We start from the raw sequence: 18,069 nt of genomic DNA on the forward strand, positions 1-18,069 counted from the left end.
TATTTATAGTTTTATCAGAGATCAAGTTTTACTTTCAGAATTTTCACTCAATTTTATATACTAAATATTAGCTGTTGAGCATCATTCTCACTTTCAAAGACATACACAAGAAAAGAACCCTTAAGGATTGTTTAACCTTGACAAATGTAGTTCATCCTTGGACTCTATTTGTGGTTTCTCGAGCCCTGTAAGTGAAGCAGGATTCTGTCTTTATGACATGACATGACTGAGGGGTGCTCCCCATATTTCTTGGTGGGTATGGAAGTTAGCAATACAATATTTTTTCATCCAAAACATGACGTGGGTTACCATTGCCAGAAATTGGTAAGCATTTGCATGGTCAAGGGATAATCTGCACCTCCACACTTCTTTTTTTTTTTAAAGTTTTTCATAGATTAATTTCTTTCTTTTTTTTAATCTTTTTTTTATTTGACAGGTAGAGTTATAGACAGTGAGAGAGAGAGACAGAGAGAAAGGTCTTCCTTTCATTGGTTCACCCCCTAAATGGCCGCTATAGCCAGAGCTACGCTGATCCAAAGCCAGGAGCTGGGTGCTTTCTCCTGGTCTCCCATGTGGGTGCAGGGGCCCAACCACTTGGGCCATCCTCCACTGCCCTCCCGGGCCACAGCAGAGAGCTGGACTGGAAGAGGAGCAACCGGGACTAGAACCCGGTGTCCATTTGGGATGCTGGCGCCATAGGCGGAGGATTAGCCAAATGAATCACGGCGCCAGCCCCAGATTACTTTAATTTCATTGAGGGAGTCTAATACTGAATGTATGTTGAATTTTGCCAAATGTTTTTTTCTGAATCTATTGAGGTTATCATATATTTGATCATAAAAACTTAGCCATAAGAGTACCTACTCAACCCACGTGAAGTTCAAGATCAGAAATGATAAAAATTGTGGGCGTTGAAGGTGGGAATGACTGGAAATGGGTACAAGGAAACTGTGTTTAATGGAAATGTTATATACATTATCTTGGTTATGATTATGCAAGTGTGTACATTTGTCAAAATTTAGGAAGCCATAAATGAGACTTATGCATGGTATTACATTATTGCATGCAAATTATACCTCAGTTAAATGCTGTCAATGTACAAAATGCTGGTTGCAACCCGCTGAACTGCCTCCATGCTTCTTAGCACAGGCTTTCCCCAGCAGACATAACCCCAGCTTCGCCACTCGTTCCCTGGTGGCCTGTTTTTCTATCTGCTAAAATACTAGTCAACCCCAGTGATCAAGAATGCTCTGCTCACCCGTGTCACCTGTCACCTCTGCCACAGGAAGCCCACCTGCCCTGAAGCACAAGGCTTAGCCTGCTTCCGCTTTCTTCTCAGATAATCTCTCCCCGGAGCAGCAGGTGGAGGCCGCCTTTGACTTTGTCCACCTGCTTCTGTGTCCTCTCAAGGCCTCTTTCTTTCTCTCCTGCTGGCTGACTTGTGTCAGAAGCTCTGCTGAGGATGTGTCCCAGTGTCCAGTTGTTTAAAGAAGTGGCCGGTGTGCCTTATGCTGTGGCCCACTAGCCCTCTGGGCTTGGCTCCAAGCTATGGCAGCCCCTCGGGAGCACATTGATGTCATCTTGGGCATGACTAACAGGGGACAGTCTTCCTCTTTGTTTTCTTGTCCTGGGTAAAGAATAAGCCAAGTTTAACAGAAGCCAAACTGGTATTTTTTTCACTGTGGCTTTGAAAAATTTCAAAATCTCCTGGGTGAATCTGTTCTTAGCCAAAGAACTGGAAGATAGTCCCAAGATGTAAGAGCAGGCAGTGTTTGGTCCACAATTGGATCTAATAATGACCAAATTCCACAAGTTAACTCCTAGAGCTGCTCTATTGCCACAGTTTAAAGATAAGTTGTCAAGGGGCCATTGCTAAATTAGTGGAACGAATGTGGAGTTTCCGAGGTAGTTTCTAATCAAGGGAAGCCATCCGAAGGGTATTTGGACAGAAAATTTCTGATGAGTGCTAAATGTCTCTCTCTCCTATGTGGTGATGCATATGATTGAAGAAGTCCATTTTTGTCTGCATTCGGGACAGATAAGATTAGACTAAATGCTTTGTGCTTTGCATGTGCACTATACTTGTAGTTACCAATGATGCTTTCAAAATTTACCATGAGAAGTGATTCCTACTTAGGCCGTGGGCTAAACTCTCAAAAACCCTTAGATAAAATAATTTTTAGGATTTTCTTTGGCTAATTCAGGCACTTCATTTATCATGCATAAGACACAGAGGCCTGATTCTGTTTTTTAGTAACTGCTCTTACCTGGTTTGGCTTTGTGGATTATTGATCATGCAGTCAGATCTTCTCTCTGGATACAAGGCACTGCTGTTCACATAGTCACTTCTTCAAAAGCATACTGTTTTAACAAAACTTATCACTGATCATTTTGCCAATAAGATATATGCTGATTCTTGGGAAATGCAATTTCTCAACAACTTTTAGGCAAAATCTATAAACCTCTTTAGGAGATAATTTCCTGGTCTGGAAAAAAGGGACGCTGAATCCCTAGGTTCAGGCTAGAACAGACACTGGGTCATGTGGTGAGATTCCAACACACATGAGTAGCTGTGTGCTCCGTGGAACATGTATGCAGGCTAGAGCAGACACTGGTCATGTGGTGGTGCAGTTCCACCCCTCAGTGAGCAACCGTTTCTAAGCAATGCACAGAATTCTGGGCCAGTCTGGGGCACATGTGGCTCTGTGTGGTGGACAGCATTGCCCCTGTGTTAGAGTAAGAGAGGGTGTGCTAATGGAACCCGATTAACCAGTCTGGCAGGGCTACTACAGTTGTGATTTACACAGCCCCTTTCATCCAGCTACTTCAAAGCATTTTTTTCAAACTCTGGCTCATTATTTCTGCTAGCACAGCACTAAAGAAATGTTGATTGGTGTCTTTTCAATTAAGTCAAAGGTGCAGAAACTAAGCAATACAGACTGTAAAGGGATTCTACAAACCTATGCTGCATTGCAGAAGAGGGCTGTGTTGGTCATAGCTTTGTAACTGATAAAACAGGAAACGACCTGAGTGCTTATTTGGAGAAGACTTATATAATTGTAATACTTCATATTGTGGGATATCATGTTTATTTAATCACACTGGGAAAATAGTCAAAAATTGAATGACATAAAGTGACAAGAATAAGATAACATTTTACATCTACAGTAGATAAAAACGTTTCATTTGTAGAAGGAAAAAGACTAAATGGAAATATGCTAGACTCATAGGGCGTTGGGATATTTGGTGGATGCTATTTTCTTCTTTTCTATGTTTTTCATATTCAAAATGGGGGAAATGGGCATGTATTTACTCTCTTCTTTAAAGATTTATTTATTTATTTGAGAGACAGAGTTACAGACAGAGAGAAGGAGAGACAGAGAGAGAGGTCTTCCATCATTGGTTCATTCCCCAAATGGCCACAATGGCATCCAGAGTTGGGCTGATCTGAAACCAGGAGCCAGGAGCTTCCTCCAGGTCTCCCATTGGGGTGCAGGGGCCCAGGCATTAGGACAATATTCCACTGCATTTCCAGGTGCATTAGCAGGGAGCTGGATCACAAGTGGAGCAGGCAGACTTTGAACTGGCACTGGTGTGGGATACCAGAGTTGCAGGCTGCATGTTAACTCCTTATGCCACCATGCTGGTCCCACACAGTGCTCTCTTAATCACATGTGTAAATGATACTCATGTGATGAAAGTGGAGTGGACTAATTAAATAGGATAATAGGAAAGACCTCTGAGGAGGTCCTACGTGAGCTAAAACCCAACAGATGAGAAAGAACCTGTCATTTAGAGAGCTGGGGGAACCCTGGGGAACAGGAGGTACAGATACCTTTGATATGGGAGTAAGTTTGAAATCCTCTGGTCTTTGAAAAAAGACTAGTAATGGACAGTGGTAAGAAATAAGGTCAGAAATTGTCAAGGGCAAAATGAGAAGTTTGGAAACTCTTGTAGGGGCCTGACATAATCTGTTGTACATTTTTCAAAGATCCTTTTAACTAATATGTAAGTAGTAGGTTGTCTGGGCAAGTGTAGAAGTCAAGGTCAATCGAGGAAGCACTGCTCTCTGGATGAGGGTGGTTTGTAGTGGAGCGATGGGGCAGCACACTTTGGAGTGTACATCTGACGTAGTATCTGTGTGGAGGAAACAGTTGTCAGAGGAGCTGTCGTTTATCCCATTCTTGCTCACTAGTGCTCACCACAGCTCAGTGAGGCAGTTGCAGTTATTGGCCCTGCTGGAGCTTTGGAAAGGCTAAGAAACTTGTCCTAGGCTGTATAGCTAAAAGATGCAAAAGTTGCATTCAAATCCCTGTTCTCTGGCTACAGAGCCAATAGCACATTCTGACGCAACCACTCTGTAAACTTTAGCTTTACTTGAGTGTTGGCTGTGGCAATGAAAAATAGGCAGTGAGCAGAGGGATGTCTGTATCCTGCATGCATCCTGCACCCCAATTGTAAACCGTCTTCTGTCCTCCATCACCACATCCAAGTCCACTCCACAGCGTCTGTAGCCCAGCCGGTTCCGGCTGCATTGGAACTGGGCTGCCTCTGTTTGAAAGAGCAAGATTTGGGAGGTGCTGCTCAGACAGCCACGTGGTGGAGTAGAAACAGCTCTGCACTGGGCCTTCTGCATGCTGTTTGGCCAACTCACAGGGTCCAAGTCGCTTATGTCTTGGGGCCTTGACGGTCCTATCTTTAAAAGTTGGGGTTCATGGCAGCTGGAGCTGCTGTTAACATCAAACCGGGAGCCTTCTCCCTTGTCTCCAGCAGTGGAGGAAACCCATTTCTCCAGACTTTTTACCTACTCATTCCCAACAGAGCAAACCTGACAACTACAAGCTCCAGTTTTGTTGGGAATATTTTTTTTACATTTTTGAGACTAATAATGAGACACTTCATATGTGCCTTGATTAGACTCCATGTAATTACTTCCTTTAAACTATCAGTTGAGTTTAATGTGACTCCCAACTCTAAGCATAATTTAAAGTCTCTGTGTTGGCACAGGGCAGTCTTTAACTCCTGCCTGTATTTAAAACTGATATATTTATGTATTTATAATTTACATATTTTAAAATATTATATTTGTGTAGTATATATATATATTTTATCAGAAAGTCAAAAGATAGTTAAATCCTGAGACAGAGTTTAAATCCTGGTTTAAAAGAGGTGCAATCACTGTATCAGATTTTTTTCTCTGCACAAATGAGTTTGTAGCTAAGAACCCTGTGTTATAAGGGCTGAAATGCTCATTAACTGCATCATTGAGGAAAAAGACTGCATGAACTCATGAGAGCCTCACAGCAGCCATTTGGCAAGCTTTGGACAGAGCAGCCATGGAAACTGTGTGTGTTTAAGTCCTGGCCTGAAATAAATGGTTTTTCTTTCCCTCAAAATATGCTGGAGTTCAGGTGAGGTGTCTCCTAGCTTGAGCACTCCAGAGTCCTGTTCCTCATTGTGCCCTAGCCTGTCATCTTCCTTTTTGGATAGCCCATCCATACCTCGGTGATAGCTGAAGTATTCTGCCCATCTGTATTAATTTCCTCTTGCTGAAGCTGTTGTCTTGGATTTATCTTCTTTTTCATTTGAAGGTAAGAAGTGGCCAATGCAGTGGTCAATAGCCAGTTATGACTCTGGTAAAAGAACCCAAAAAGAAGACCAGGTGGTAGCTAGACAGAGCTGGGAACAAAGGCTGACAATCAGGGGGAAGACATGCACCAAGTGCCACCAGGCCAGGGTAGTGATACTACTGGGTTAAAGTCAGAGCAGCCTGCAGACGTCATAGGGTACAGCAGCTCAGATCCCTTCCCAGCCCTGGTTCACACTCATTTTGCCTCCAGGAAGTTCCCCAATATGCAGAGGGTAGGGGAAAGCAAAGTGTAGGGCTGCTATTCATTTGCTTCTCTGGCCTTTGAGTTTGCACACAAAGCAACAATTCCTTGTGTTCTTGACAGTTCCAAATACCATTTTTCTTCTTGAATGCCTGAGATCGTCTACTGGATAGTTGAGTAGAGAGTCCTTCGGCTGTAATTTTTCTGTCCTTGATGTGGAATGTTCAGCTGTAGCCAGAAAAGTTTCTTTCAGTGTTTTCCTGACTGATCTGTCATAATATTAAAGTTGAGAAATATGCCACGAGAGGATAAATAAGTGAGTTCTGAGGTCAAAGCATTTGGAGAAAGGAACAGAGACCTCCCTATCAGAGGCGTTTGTGGTGCACTTTAACCTGTTTATCTTGGTTTGCCCCAGTCTTCCCAGCTGTGTTTGGTCATCCTCCTACCTCATCCCCAAACCCTTGTTAGTTTTTTGAAGGACACTGGGGTTCTCTGGAGCAAGTGGGGAAATGTGGGTTTGGGGTGCAGCTTTCAGTGACTGTCAGGCTAATGGAATCAGTCCATTTCTGGGATAAGACTAAATGAGGTTTATGACACTCCTAGAAATAAGTGTCTTTGATTTTGGCATGACGAATTGCCCATGAAACATACTGCACTGTAAAAATTTCAAATACACTCTGAAAGTAAAGCCAGACTATGGGATGTCATAAGGAAAAAAAGGCCTGGTTCCCAGTACTAGCCCTTCCAATCTATATGCTTGGATCTAAGGATTGCCCCATCAAAATGGTCAGAAATCTCAATCTCTTACAAGAACAGAACAGAGTCTCAGTATGAATCCAATCCACTCATCTCTAGTGGTCCAAAGGTGTACTATCTCAGTGTCCTGCCTTTTACATTAGCTTATAACTTGGCTATCTCTTTATCTGTACATTTGATAAGAAATGATTTTTTTGGAGCAGTCTGCATGGTCTACTCGAAGCAGGTCCACTGGGTCCATTCAATTGTTTTGTCCAGGCTCGTGATTATTAGTACTGACACTGCTGATATTGCAGTAGCAAGGATGAGTGATGGGAAGATCATGGATTTATCCATCTGCTGGTTCACTCCCCAGATGTCCACAATGGCCAAAGCTGCGCTGATCTGAAGCCAGGAGCCAGGAGCCTCCTGTGGGTCTCCCACATGGGTACAGGAGCCCAAGCACTTGGGCCATCTTCCACTGCCTTCCCAGGCCATAGCAGAGAGCTGGATTGGAAGTAGAGCAGCCAGGACTCGAAACAGTGCCCATATGGGATGCCAGCACTGCCAGCAGTGGCTTTACCCACTCTGCCACAGCCCCAGCCCCAAGAATATGTCTGTTTAGGAAAAGTATATTACCCAGGAATTAGGGTGGTGGGCTAAGAGTGAGGAAGATAAAACATTTTCCCAAAGATCATGACACTAACTAATTGAAGCAGCCTTGGCGTACTGTTAACGATAACCACAAAGTTAAAGCAAACTTGTCACTGAAGGATGTCAGATGACCCACTTGAAAGGACATTCATATTGTAGTGAGCATCTGATCTGAGAGACAGCATAGTGGTAAGGAGCATGGCTCTGGAGCTAGACCTCCTGGGTTCAAATCCTGACTGCTGTTTCCTAACTTTGTAATTTGAGACATCTTAGTGAACCTCCCTGTACCTTTTCTTTTTCCTTATTTGCAACATGGAGATGATGGCAGTGATGATAGCCTGCTTTAGAATAATGATGAAAATTAGACAAATTAGTAAATATGAGTTTTAGGGAACATTTTGTGTCTCAAAGTAAGTGCTTTCTAAATGTGTATCATTATTGTTTATTTTCATGTCGGGAATAAATGTCATCAAAATAATACATATTTCTGTTATCCAACAGACATTTCTTTAGAATCTACCATGTTCCAAACGCTACCCTAGCTGCTAGAGCTACAGCAGTAAATCAGAAACTTCAGATAAAAGTCTCTGTTCTCAAAGCTGATGTTTGTCGCAGGGGTTAAAATGCTACTTGGGATGCCTGTATCCCATAGCAGAGTGCCTGGATTTGAGTCCCAGCTCTGGTTCTAATTCCACCTTCCTGTTAATATGTATCCTAGGAGATGGCAGGTGATGGACCAAGTACGTAAGGTCCTGCCACCCACATAGAAAACCCAGAATGAGTTCCCTGCTCTTGGCTTCAGCCTGTCCCAGCCACAGCTGTTGCAGGCGTTTGTAGACTGAAACAGCAGATGGAAGATATATATATGTCCTCCCCTCATTGCCTTTCCAATAAATAGAACTAAATGAAATTGATTAAAAGCCCCAGGGGTAGGTGTTTGGCACAGCAGTTAAGTTATCTCTTGGGATGCCTGCCTCTCGTATCTGAGTGCTTGACTCAAGTCGCAGCTCCTCTGCTTCTGATCCAGCTACTGCTAATGCATGTTCTGAGGAGGCAGTAGGTGATGGCTTAAGAACCTGGGTCCCTGCTGCCTGTATGAGAGAGTCAGATTGAGTTCTGGTCTCCTGGCTTTGTCCTGGCCCAGTTGCAGCTGTTCCAGGTATTTGAAGAGTGAACCAGTGGATAGAAGATCTCTTCTGTTTGTCATTTTCTTTCTCTGCCTTTCAAGTAGAACAAAAATAAATAAATAATTTTTTAATCTTTGTCACAGAGCTTATATTTTACTAGAATTCATGACTAATACTGCAAATAGAAAAATATATGCTAATTATGCTTAGCCTAGTACCTGTCCTACATGTGTTGAATGAATTGAAATATTTTTCATATTGTTATATAGCAGTTGGGCTAAATAAGAAAACTAAACTAAAACAGAAAACCATGCCAATACAAAATTGAAGCCATAATATAAATATCAGAAAGTAACACAAGAAAACAAAGGAATGAAATTAGACTATGAATTTACTTTCAAATGGGCTGAACCTTTCTTGTTTTCTTTATATCTCAGACATGCAATTAGCTCCTTGCAAATTTGTACATTCCAATAAATTCAGACTTTCTTACTACAGCAGACAGTTCTATTTTTTTAAGATTTATTTTATTTATTTGAAAGAGAGAGAGAGGTCTTCCATTCGCTGGTTCATTCCCCAAATGGCTGCAATGGCTGGAGCTGAGCCAATCTGAAGCCAGGAGCTTCTTCTGGGTCTAACACATGGGTGCAGGGGCCCAAGCACTTGCGCCATCCTCTGCTGCTTTTCCAGCCATATTAGCAGGGAGCTGGATTGGAAGTGGAGCAACTGGGACTCAAACCTGCACCCATATAAGATGCTGGCACTGTAGGCTGGAGCTTTAACCCGCTGCCACAGTGCCTGCCCCAGCAGACACATCTTGATATGCAGTGAAACAGAGAGCACTGTTGGTTATGGTCAGATGTGTGTGGGTGACCAGGAGGAATGCACAGTAGCCCTCCCACTCCTCCCACAGTAATTCATTTCTGAAGGAAACCGTCCTTCATGACAGTCACCCCACAAGTGTAGGCCAGGCATTTGCTCAAGAACTTGCTGAAAGTAAAGTCTAGGCCTTGTTCACTGATCCTGTATCTCTTCTTTTCCAGAAATCTCCTCTATGTCTACCCCCAGAGACTGAACTTTGCTAACAAACTGGCGTCTGCCCGCAACATTACGATAAAGATCCAGTTCATGTGTGGAGAAGATGCCAGCAGCGCTATGCCGGTAGGCTGCAAGTGAACAGTTACCTCAAGTGGGATGGGCTGTGCTTGCCTTGTCAGCACACAAGGGCACACTCCAAGGCTCACCCTGGTGCAGAGTATGCCTGTTCCAGGCCCACACTGCTCCCCATGGGCAAGGCCTGTGTTCCCAGGATCCTGAACTGAAAGTCTCTTAGCTAATCTATTCTCTAGTGAGCTGCAAAATGTTGGAAATGCAGATCACTTTAGAGGCCTGAAAGATGAAGTTTCTCTATGCTACTCATAGGACCCCACAGTTTTGATCATCTACAGAGTCAACAGATGGGCTCAACCTGTCCACTGTGTTTGCTGAGCTTCTCCCATGTATGCACGGCATTGCACCCTTACCCAGGCCTCATACCACACCTACTAACAAATGGGAAGTCATGCCTGGTAACGCTAAACACACACTGCCTCAACACCTATTAGGACCAGATCTTTGTCCTGAGACAAAACATCAATCAGATTATACGTATAATACAGTGTTCTCTAAGGAAGCCAAAATGCTGGGATTTGTATTTTCACACCACCTGCTGCTAAGTGGGATGGGCAGTTAGCTTTTACTATTTTCTTTAGGTCATGTAATTCAGTTAATATATCTTTCTACTGAAGTCATTTTTTCCCAGTGCTTCGTAATTCCCTCTTAATATCCTAGCTGTCTGGCAGTAGAAGGTGTCCTTTTAAAACAATGGTGGTGGCTTGTGAACAAACAGTACAGCTGTGGGCAGGCTACCAGGTATTTTTGTGCAGGTCCCATGTACAGCTAAGGAACTCAGCCGAGTGGCAAGGGGAGGCCAAATTCCAGCCAGTGTTGTCCTTGCTGAGTCCTGAGACCTGGCACAGGTATTACTGCATCTAGAGGAGAGGGTTTTTTGTTCTTTGCCCCAATCATGTGCCTTTAGGGCTGCGGCAGACCTAAGGAAGTGTCTCTTTCTAAATAGCACACACATGTGGGCAACAGGGAAGGTCTGAATCACTCAAGCCTCTATGGAGGGGAAAGAGCCTGGACCAGGCATGTGGGCAAAATTATGTGACTTTGCCCTATCGTGTAGACCTCTCATGAGTGAGGCGGAGTGGAAAGAGCGCTGGCGTTCCGATCTGACACACCTGCAGCCCTTGCTCCCTAGTGTAGCTCTGTGGAATGCCAGTTGACTTTCACAGTCAGTTCCTCTGCATAGGTGTGGTTGGGCCAGTTGTAAAATCTGGAACTCTTAATTTATCAAATGCACCCCTGTAAGACCAGAGCATCCCATTGGCCTGATAATAGTCAGTACACCCAAAAGTCACTGCTCATCTGGTCCTTTCTGTGTTGTCAACAGGTCATCTTCGGAAAATCCACTGGGCCAGAATTTCTGCAGGAAGTGTACACAGCCATCACATACCACAATAAGTGAGTATATTTCAGAGTTCTAAGTGCGTGCCAGGATTGTTCTGTCTGCTCCTGGCTTTTCTGAATCCCCAAGTGACTCCTCCCAACAGTTTTTGTCATTCAGGAATCAAGGGTGAGAGGAAATTCATGTCAGTTCCGTGATTCCGTACTGCAAACAGTTTTCTTGTCATTAGCTAAGATTGGGAGAGGAATCTAACATGGATTTGACTTTTTTTGGTCCTTCTGCTCTCAGGACATTATAGAGTGTTGAAGACCGAAATAAATTTTCTAACTTGCTTTGAGACACCAGGAGGAGCCAGAAGCAAAAGCCAGTTTTGCTCTGTCTACACCAGTCTACACCTTCTCCACTACCTACTTAAGCTGACCCAAGGAAAAACGGAACACTCACTACCGTGTCAGCAAATTGAGTCAAGAATAATGTCTAGGCCGGCGCCCCCGCTCAATAGGCTAATCCTCCGCCTTGTGGCGCCGGCACACTGGGTTCTAGTCCCAGTCGGGGCGCCGGATTCTGTCCCGGTTGCCCCTCTTCCAGGCCAGCCCTCTGCTATGGCCCAAAAGTGCAGTGGAGGATGGCCCAAGTGCTTGGGCCCTACACCCACATAGGAGACCAGGAGAAGCACCTGGCTCCTGGCTTCGGATCAGCGCGAAGCGCCGGGCGCAGCACGCCAGGCGTGGCGGCCATTGGAGGGTGAACCAACAGCAAAAAGGAAGACCTTTCTCTCTGTCTCTCTCTCTCACTATCCACTCTGCCTGTCAAAAAAAAAAAAAAAAAAAAGAAGAAGAATGTCTAAGCTGTTAACTCAATTCCACAGGTAGCACAGGGACAGTTGTACAATGTCAGACAGAATTGGGCTTGATCCTGGCTTGATAAATGAGGTCCATTTAAGTACTTCATTTAATCACTTTCCAGATTACAGTTGAGGAATAAATGAGGTAATGTGCACGAAGCCTTAGCAGAGTGTCCGGGACTTTGTAATTCAATAGAACCAGGCTCCTTTTCCTTCTTGCTTCACTCCTGTGTTTCTCCAGTCATGTGCCAGGCCCTGTCACTGGGAGCAGACGTGGAAAAGGAGGTCATTGCAAGACTCCAAATCCAATCCCCTTTTCAAATTAGGCTGTTGGGTTTTTCCATTGTTTATGCAGATTTTTTTTCCTGACAAAGCCTTTAGCTTGTGAGCAGCTTTCTATAAGTGAAGTGCATCCAATAACATAAGCTTAGTCTCAAGGACTTCCAGCTTTGGAGCAGAATAATGTAAAATGAAAAGTCTAAGGAGCAAAGGGTCTGTGGCATTATAATTGATCATCAGAGAAGTCAATCTTGCTAAAAGTTATCTGTGTCTAATGTGCTTTGGAAACAGGTCCCCTGACTTTTATGAAGAAGTGAAAATTAAGCTTCCAGCTAAGCTGACAATACATCACCACCTCCTGTTCACCTTCTATCATATCAGCTGTCAGCAGAAGCAAGGAGCCGCAGTGGAAAGTCTCCTGGGATACTCTGTGAGCCGTTTTCCACTTGCCTGTTCACCCTGTGATTGTTGGTGCAGCCAAGGTTCCTGCAGATAAACAACCAAATGCTATTCAGTGGCCTTTTTCCTGTCAAAAGTAGCAAAATATGCTAAACCAGATTATACCAAAGAGCAGAAATGACTTAGCAAATGATGAATTTCAGGAATGTAAAGTAAATGGGTAATTCAGACTAAAAAGAATATTCATTTTTTGGCCAGCGCCACGGCTCACTAGGCTAATCCTCCGCCTTGCGGCACCAGCACACCGGGTTCTAGTCCCGGTCGGGGTGCCAGATTCTGTCCTGGTTGCCCCTCTTCCAGGCCAGCTCTCTGCTGTGGCCAGGGAGTGCAGTGGAGGATGGCCCAAGTGCTTGGGCCCTGCACCCCATGGGAGACCAGGAGAAGCAGCTGGCTCCTGCCATTGGATCAGCGCGGTGCGCCGGCCGCAGCGCGCCAGCTGCGGCGGCCATTGGAGGGTGAACCAATGGCAAAGGAAGACTTTTCTCTCTGTCTCTCTCTCTCACTGTCCACTCTGCCTGTCAAAAAAAAAAAAAAAAGAATATTCATTTTTTATAAAAGCAAAACCTGCAATGCCCATTATTTCCAAATTTAGTATGTGTTTTACGTGTAGAACTAGGTCTTTCTTCCTTAAAGGAGAACAATAATGTCTTTCAAAAATATAAAGGAGTAGGAATTTGGTGCAGCAGTTGCATATCACAACTTGAGACACCCATGTTCTCTCTTAGTGTGTCTGGTTCAAGTCCTGGCTTCTGCACTACCAAGCCAGCTTCCTTCTCATGTGGGTCCCTGCCACACACATGGGAGACCCATATTGAAATCTAGGCTCTGCCTTCAGCCTAGCCCAACCCTGGCTGTCACAGGCATTTGGGGAGTGTGGACCAGCAGATAGAAGACTTTTCTGTCTCTCTGTTTTTCAAATAAAAATGATACATGAATAAAAAAAAATATAAGTAGTGAAGTTAACACTGAGGTTGCTCTGGGAAGACACACACAAACATGGGCTCTAAAGAGAAATGCAACCACTATCGTTCTAAAATCAGTAAATCATTGATATTACCATCTCAGGAGCTTTCAAGACATTTAAAATGTGAAAGTCTGGACAGAGATTACTGCCAAAAAGAGCTCTGGTCAATATCTAATCATTGTTTAGTTGCATTTGATTGTTGTCAGCTGGATAAATTTTCAGAATGATATGCTAGGAGGGGATTAAGGTGGCAGAGTAGGGAGGGAGCGTACTGCTCCAGTCTATGAGAAAGTAGTTTTCAAAAGTGGAGAGAGGATAGTCTCCAAGAAGAGTTGGGGAGAAAATGGCAGAGGAAACTATGCAAATTAGAGGGATACAGTGGACCTATGTGGAGGGCGTGGATGCCACAACTCAGGACCCCAGCAGCTGAGAGCCTCTACACCAGCTTTGGAGAGTGAGGTAAGACCAGACTGTCGCAGCCCAAGCCACTGGTGATAGAGCTGCTGGAAGACCCTAGAGGGAATCTGGCTTGGAGCCCTGTGGGGGGTAGTGTACTTGCCAAACTAGAGGAGAAAAAAAAAGGAGTAGGGACACGTTTCTCTCTCCCTGATCACCCTGCAACAGCATCCTTGTGTGCCAGGACTGTGAAAAAACTGAGGCTGTGTGGGAGGGCTCCAAGGTGTGGCTGGAACTTTGGGCAGTCACTGTGAGAGGCTCCACATGCACAAGGCTCCCTGATTACCTGGTGTGGGACATTGCTGGGAAATTTGAGCTTACACTGAGGACTGCACAGATCCTTTGTGTAGTCCTTGGGGAAGAGCAAACAAATATTATACCCACTGAGGCTAGCGCACAGGCACTGGTCTCCTTTGAAGAGAGAAGTTCAGCTGAGCATAGTAAACCTCCCTCAAAAAAAAAAATAAATAAAAAAGAGAAGATTTATAGCGCCAAACATGGGTGTGTCACCTTAGACACACCCTTCACCCTGGAGAACTGAACAGAGCTCCCTGGCTACATCCACCACACTGCTCTAGGTATTCCCTGAAAGCAGACACTCAACTGATCTACAGAGGCATAGTACAAAGATAAAAGCCACCACAGCAAACAAAGAAGAAACCAATGAGTTTCTCCACAGATGCTGAGTAAAAATGCACCAATTCAAGAAACAAGAATAAGGAAGACAACATGACACCGCAAAAGAACACAACACTTCAATACTAGATTGTGAAGAAGATGAAATTGAAGAAATGCCAGAAATGGAATTCAAAAAATTGATCATAAAATTAAACAGAAGTAATCAGAAGAAAATGCACAAACTAATGAAATCTGTACATGACATGAAAGAAAACTTCTCCCACGAAATTGAGATCTTAAAGGGAAATGAAAATGGGCTGGCGCCGTGGCTCAACAGGCTAATCCTCTGCCTGCGGCGCTGGCATACTGGGTTCTAGTCCTGGTCGGGGCGCCAGATTCTGTCCCAGTTGCCCCTCTTACAAGCCAGCTCTCTGCCATGGCCCAGGAGTGCAGTGGAGGATGGCCCAAGTGCTTGGGCCCTGCACCCGATGGGAGACCAGGAGAAGCATTTGGCTCCTGACTTCAGATCAGCACGATGCGCCGGCCGCAGTGTGCAAGCTGCGGCGGCCATTGGAGGGTGAACCAACGGCAAAGGAAGACCTTTCTCTCTGTCTCTCTCTCTCTCACTATCCACTCTGCCTGTCAAAAAATAAATAAATAAATAAATAAATAAATAGAAATGAAAATGAAATCTTGGAAATGAAGAATTCAATAGAACAAATAAAAAATGCGGTGGAAAGCCTTAACAACAGAATCAGTGAAGCAGAAGAAAGAATATCCGACTTGACAAAGCACAGTCAAACCAAACACAAGAAGAAATCAGAAAATTGAAAAACACTGTTGGTAATCAACAGGATACCATCAAACGACCCAAAATATGGGTTCTAGGAGTTCCTGAAGGTGTGAAAAGAGATAAAAGATTAGAAGGCCTTTTTAATGAAATAATACTGAAAACTTCCCAGGTTTGGAGAAATACAGGGACATCTAAGTACAGGAAGCACACAAAACTCCAAATAGACATGACCAGAAAAGATCTTCACCAAGACACATTATAATCAAACTCACCACAGTAAAGCATAAAGAAAAGATGATCTCCAATTAGACACAGCAGACTTCTCATCAGAAGCCCTACAGGCTAGGAGAGAATGGCAAGATATACTCAAAGTCTTGAGAGAAAAAAAACCATCAACCCAGAATACTATACCCTGCAAAAGTCTCATTTATAAATGAAGGTGAGATAAAAACTCTCCATAACAAGCAGAAATTGAAAGAATTTGTTACCACCTATCTAGCTGTGCATAAGGATGTGCTGCACACAGAAACACAGAAACATGATCATCACTATGAAACAATGTGAAGGCAGAAAACCTCCCAGTAAAAGTACAAAGGAAATTCAAAATAAAAATAGAAATATTTTTGGAAAAATGGCAGGGCGAAGTCGTTAGTTGTCAATAGTCACCTAAATGTAAATGGCTTCAACTTTCCAGTTAAAAGACACACCCTGGCTGAATGGGTTAAAAATGGATTAAAAAGCAAAACCAATCTATTTGCTGCCTACAAGAAACACATCTCGCCAACCAAGATGCATGAAGACTGAAAGTGAAGGATGGAAAAAGATATTCCATACCAGCAGAAACCAAAAAGGAGCTGGTGTAACTATAATATTAGACAATATCAGAAAATAATATCAACATTGTCCTAATATCAGACAAAATAGACTTTAACACAAAAACTGTTAAAAGAGACAAAGAAGGGCACTATGTACTGATTGAGGGATCAATTCAATAGGAAGATATAACTATTATAAACACCTAATATATGCACCTAATTACAGGGCACCTGGCTATTTAAAAGAAATGTTAAGGGATCTAAAGGGCAACATAGACAATTCAATAGTAATGGGGGACTTCAGTAGCCTACTTTCAGCAATGGACAGATCAACCAGACAGAAAATTAGCAAGGAAACAGCAGAGTTAATTGACACTTTAGACCAAATGGACCTAACAGATATCTACAGAACTTTCCATCCTACAGTTGCAGAACATACATTCTTCTCAGCAGTGTATGGAACCTTCTCTAGGATTGACCACATACGAGGCCATAAAGCAAGTCTCAGCAAATTCAAAAAAATTGAACTGATACCCATGTTTATTGCAGCTCAGTTCACAATAGCTAAGACATGGAATCAACCTAAATGCCCATCAACTGAAGATTGGATAAAGAAATTATGGGATATGTATACTGTGTCTACTATGGAATACTACACAACTACACATTTGTTTTTAAAAAATGAAATATGGTCATTTGCAACAAAATGGGTGAATCTGGAAAACGTCATTCTTAGTGAAATAAGCCAGTCCTAAAGGGACAAATACCATATGTTCTCCCTGATCTATGAGAACTAATAGAGGAAATCTGTGAAAGTGAAATTGACACTTCAAGAAGCAACGACTTGAACAGCCCTTGTCTTGACTATCGAGGACCAGGTTTTTTTTTTTTTTTCCTTCATACTATTTATTGAACTCTTTACTTAATGTAGAGTTAATCATATGTGTATATAGTCAATTGAAAATAGAGCTCAGTAAAAAATAATAGTGGGAATAAGAGAGGGAGGAAGAAGTTTATAACTGTTAAACTGTATAGTTCTGCATACAGTACTATGGACTTACTTCTAAGGGTACAGTTTAAAAACTTGCCATGGGACCCCAAAATGAATTAGGCTGGGTGGTAAAAATGCCATCTTAAGTGTTAAAGTAATTATATTAAGTGCTAAAGTGAACATATAGATAGGATTAAGTGTTAAAGTGATCATATAAATCGGATCAAGTGTCTGGTAATAATAATAGAATTAAAAAGGAAAGAATGTTCCAATATGGAAAGCAGGCCACACAGCAGACTCATAGAATGACAATTATTTTAAGTAGTACTCTAACCTCAGAAGCAGCCAGCCCTTAAGGCATCCTGGTCTGGCTGAAAAGCCCATGAGAGCATTTCAGGCATGGAAAGCCAAGACATTGTGGCAAAAAAATGTTCTACGTGAAGGATCTCTTAAGAGTGAGACCCCAGTCGAAAGAAGTGGCCATTAAAGAATGATGTACTTTTTTCTGAAGGGAGGAGAGAACTTCCACCTTGCTTATGACCTTGTCTAAATATAGATGGAGTTTGTGGATTAAAAAGGCTTCCATAGGGGCCAGCGCCATGGCTCCCTTGGTTAATCCTCTGCCTGTGGTGCTGGCATCCCATATGGGCACCAGTTCTAGTCCTGGTTGCTCCTCATCCAGGCCAGCTCTCTGCTGTGGCCTGGGAGGGCAGTGGAGGATGGCCCAGGTGCTTGGGCCCCTTCACCTGCATGGGAAACCAGGAAGAGGCACCTGGCTCTTGGCTTCGGATCAGCACAGCGCCAGCCATAGTGGCCATTTGGGGAGTGAACCAACAGAAGGAAGACCTTTCTCTCTGTCTCTCTCTCTCTCACTATCTATAATTCTACATATCAAATAAAAAAAAGGCTTCCATAACCTAGGCAGCTCATGTCAAGAACCTGAGGTGATCATTGACATCACACATAAGAGTGTTAATTGTTAAATTAACAACAG

At 43.4% G+C, this 18,069-nt stretch overlaps 1 protein-coding gene across 3 annotated transcripts in view; it reads left to right on the forward strand.

Annotated features, from left to right (window-relative positions):
- The window catches only part of DOCK8 (dedicator of cytokinesis 8), a 251,166-nt gene that overhangs the window by 140,203 nt on the left and 92,894 nt on the right, over positions 1-18,069 (forward strand). For all 3 annotated transcript variants that reach the window (XM_008256091.4, XM_008256100.4, XM_008256104.4), the window contains 3 exons: positions 9,391-9,508; positions 10,842-10,912; positions 12,271-12,409. In XM_008256091.4, the coding sequence (XP_008254313.3) occupies positions 9,391-9,508; positions 10,842-10,912; positions 12,271-12,409 (328 nt within the window). The remainder of the gene's footprint in view (positions 1-9,390; positions 9,509-10,841; positions 10,913-12,270; positions 12,410-18,069) is intronic.

The sequence above is a fragment of the Oryctolagus cuniculus genome, chromosome 1, assembly GCF_964237555.1.
Source record: "Oryctolagus cuniculus chromosome 1, mOryCun1.1, whole genome shotgun sequence".
Lineage (NCBI taxonomy): Eukaryota > Metazoa > Chordata > Mammalia > Lagomorpha > Leporidae > Oryctolagus > Oryctolagus cuniculus.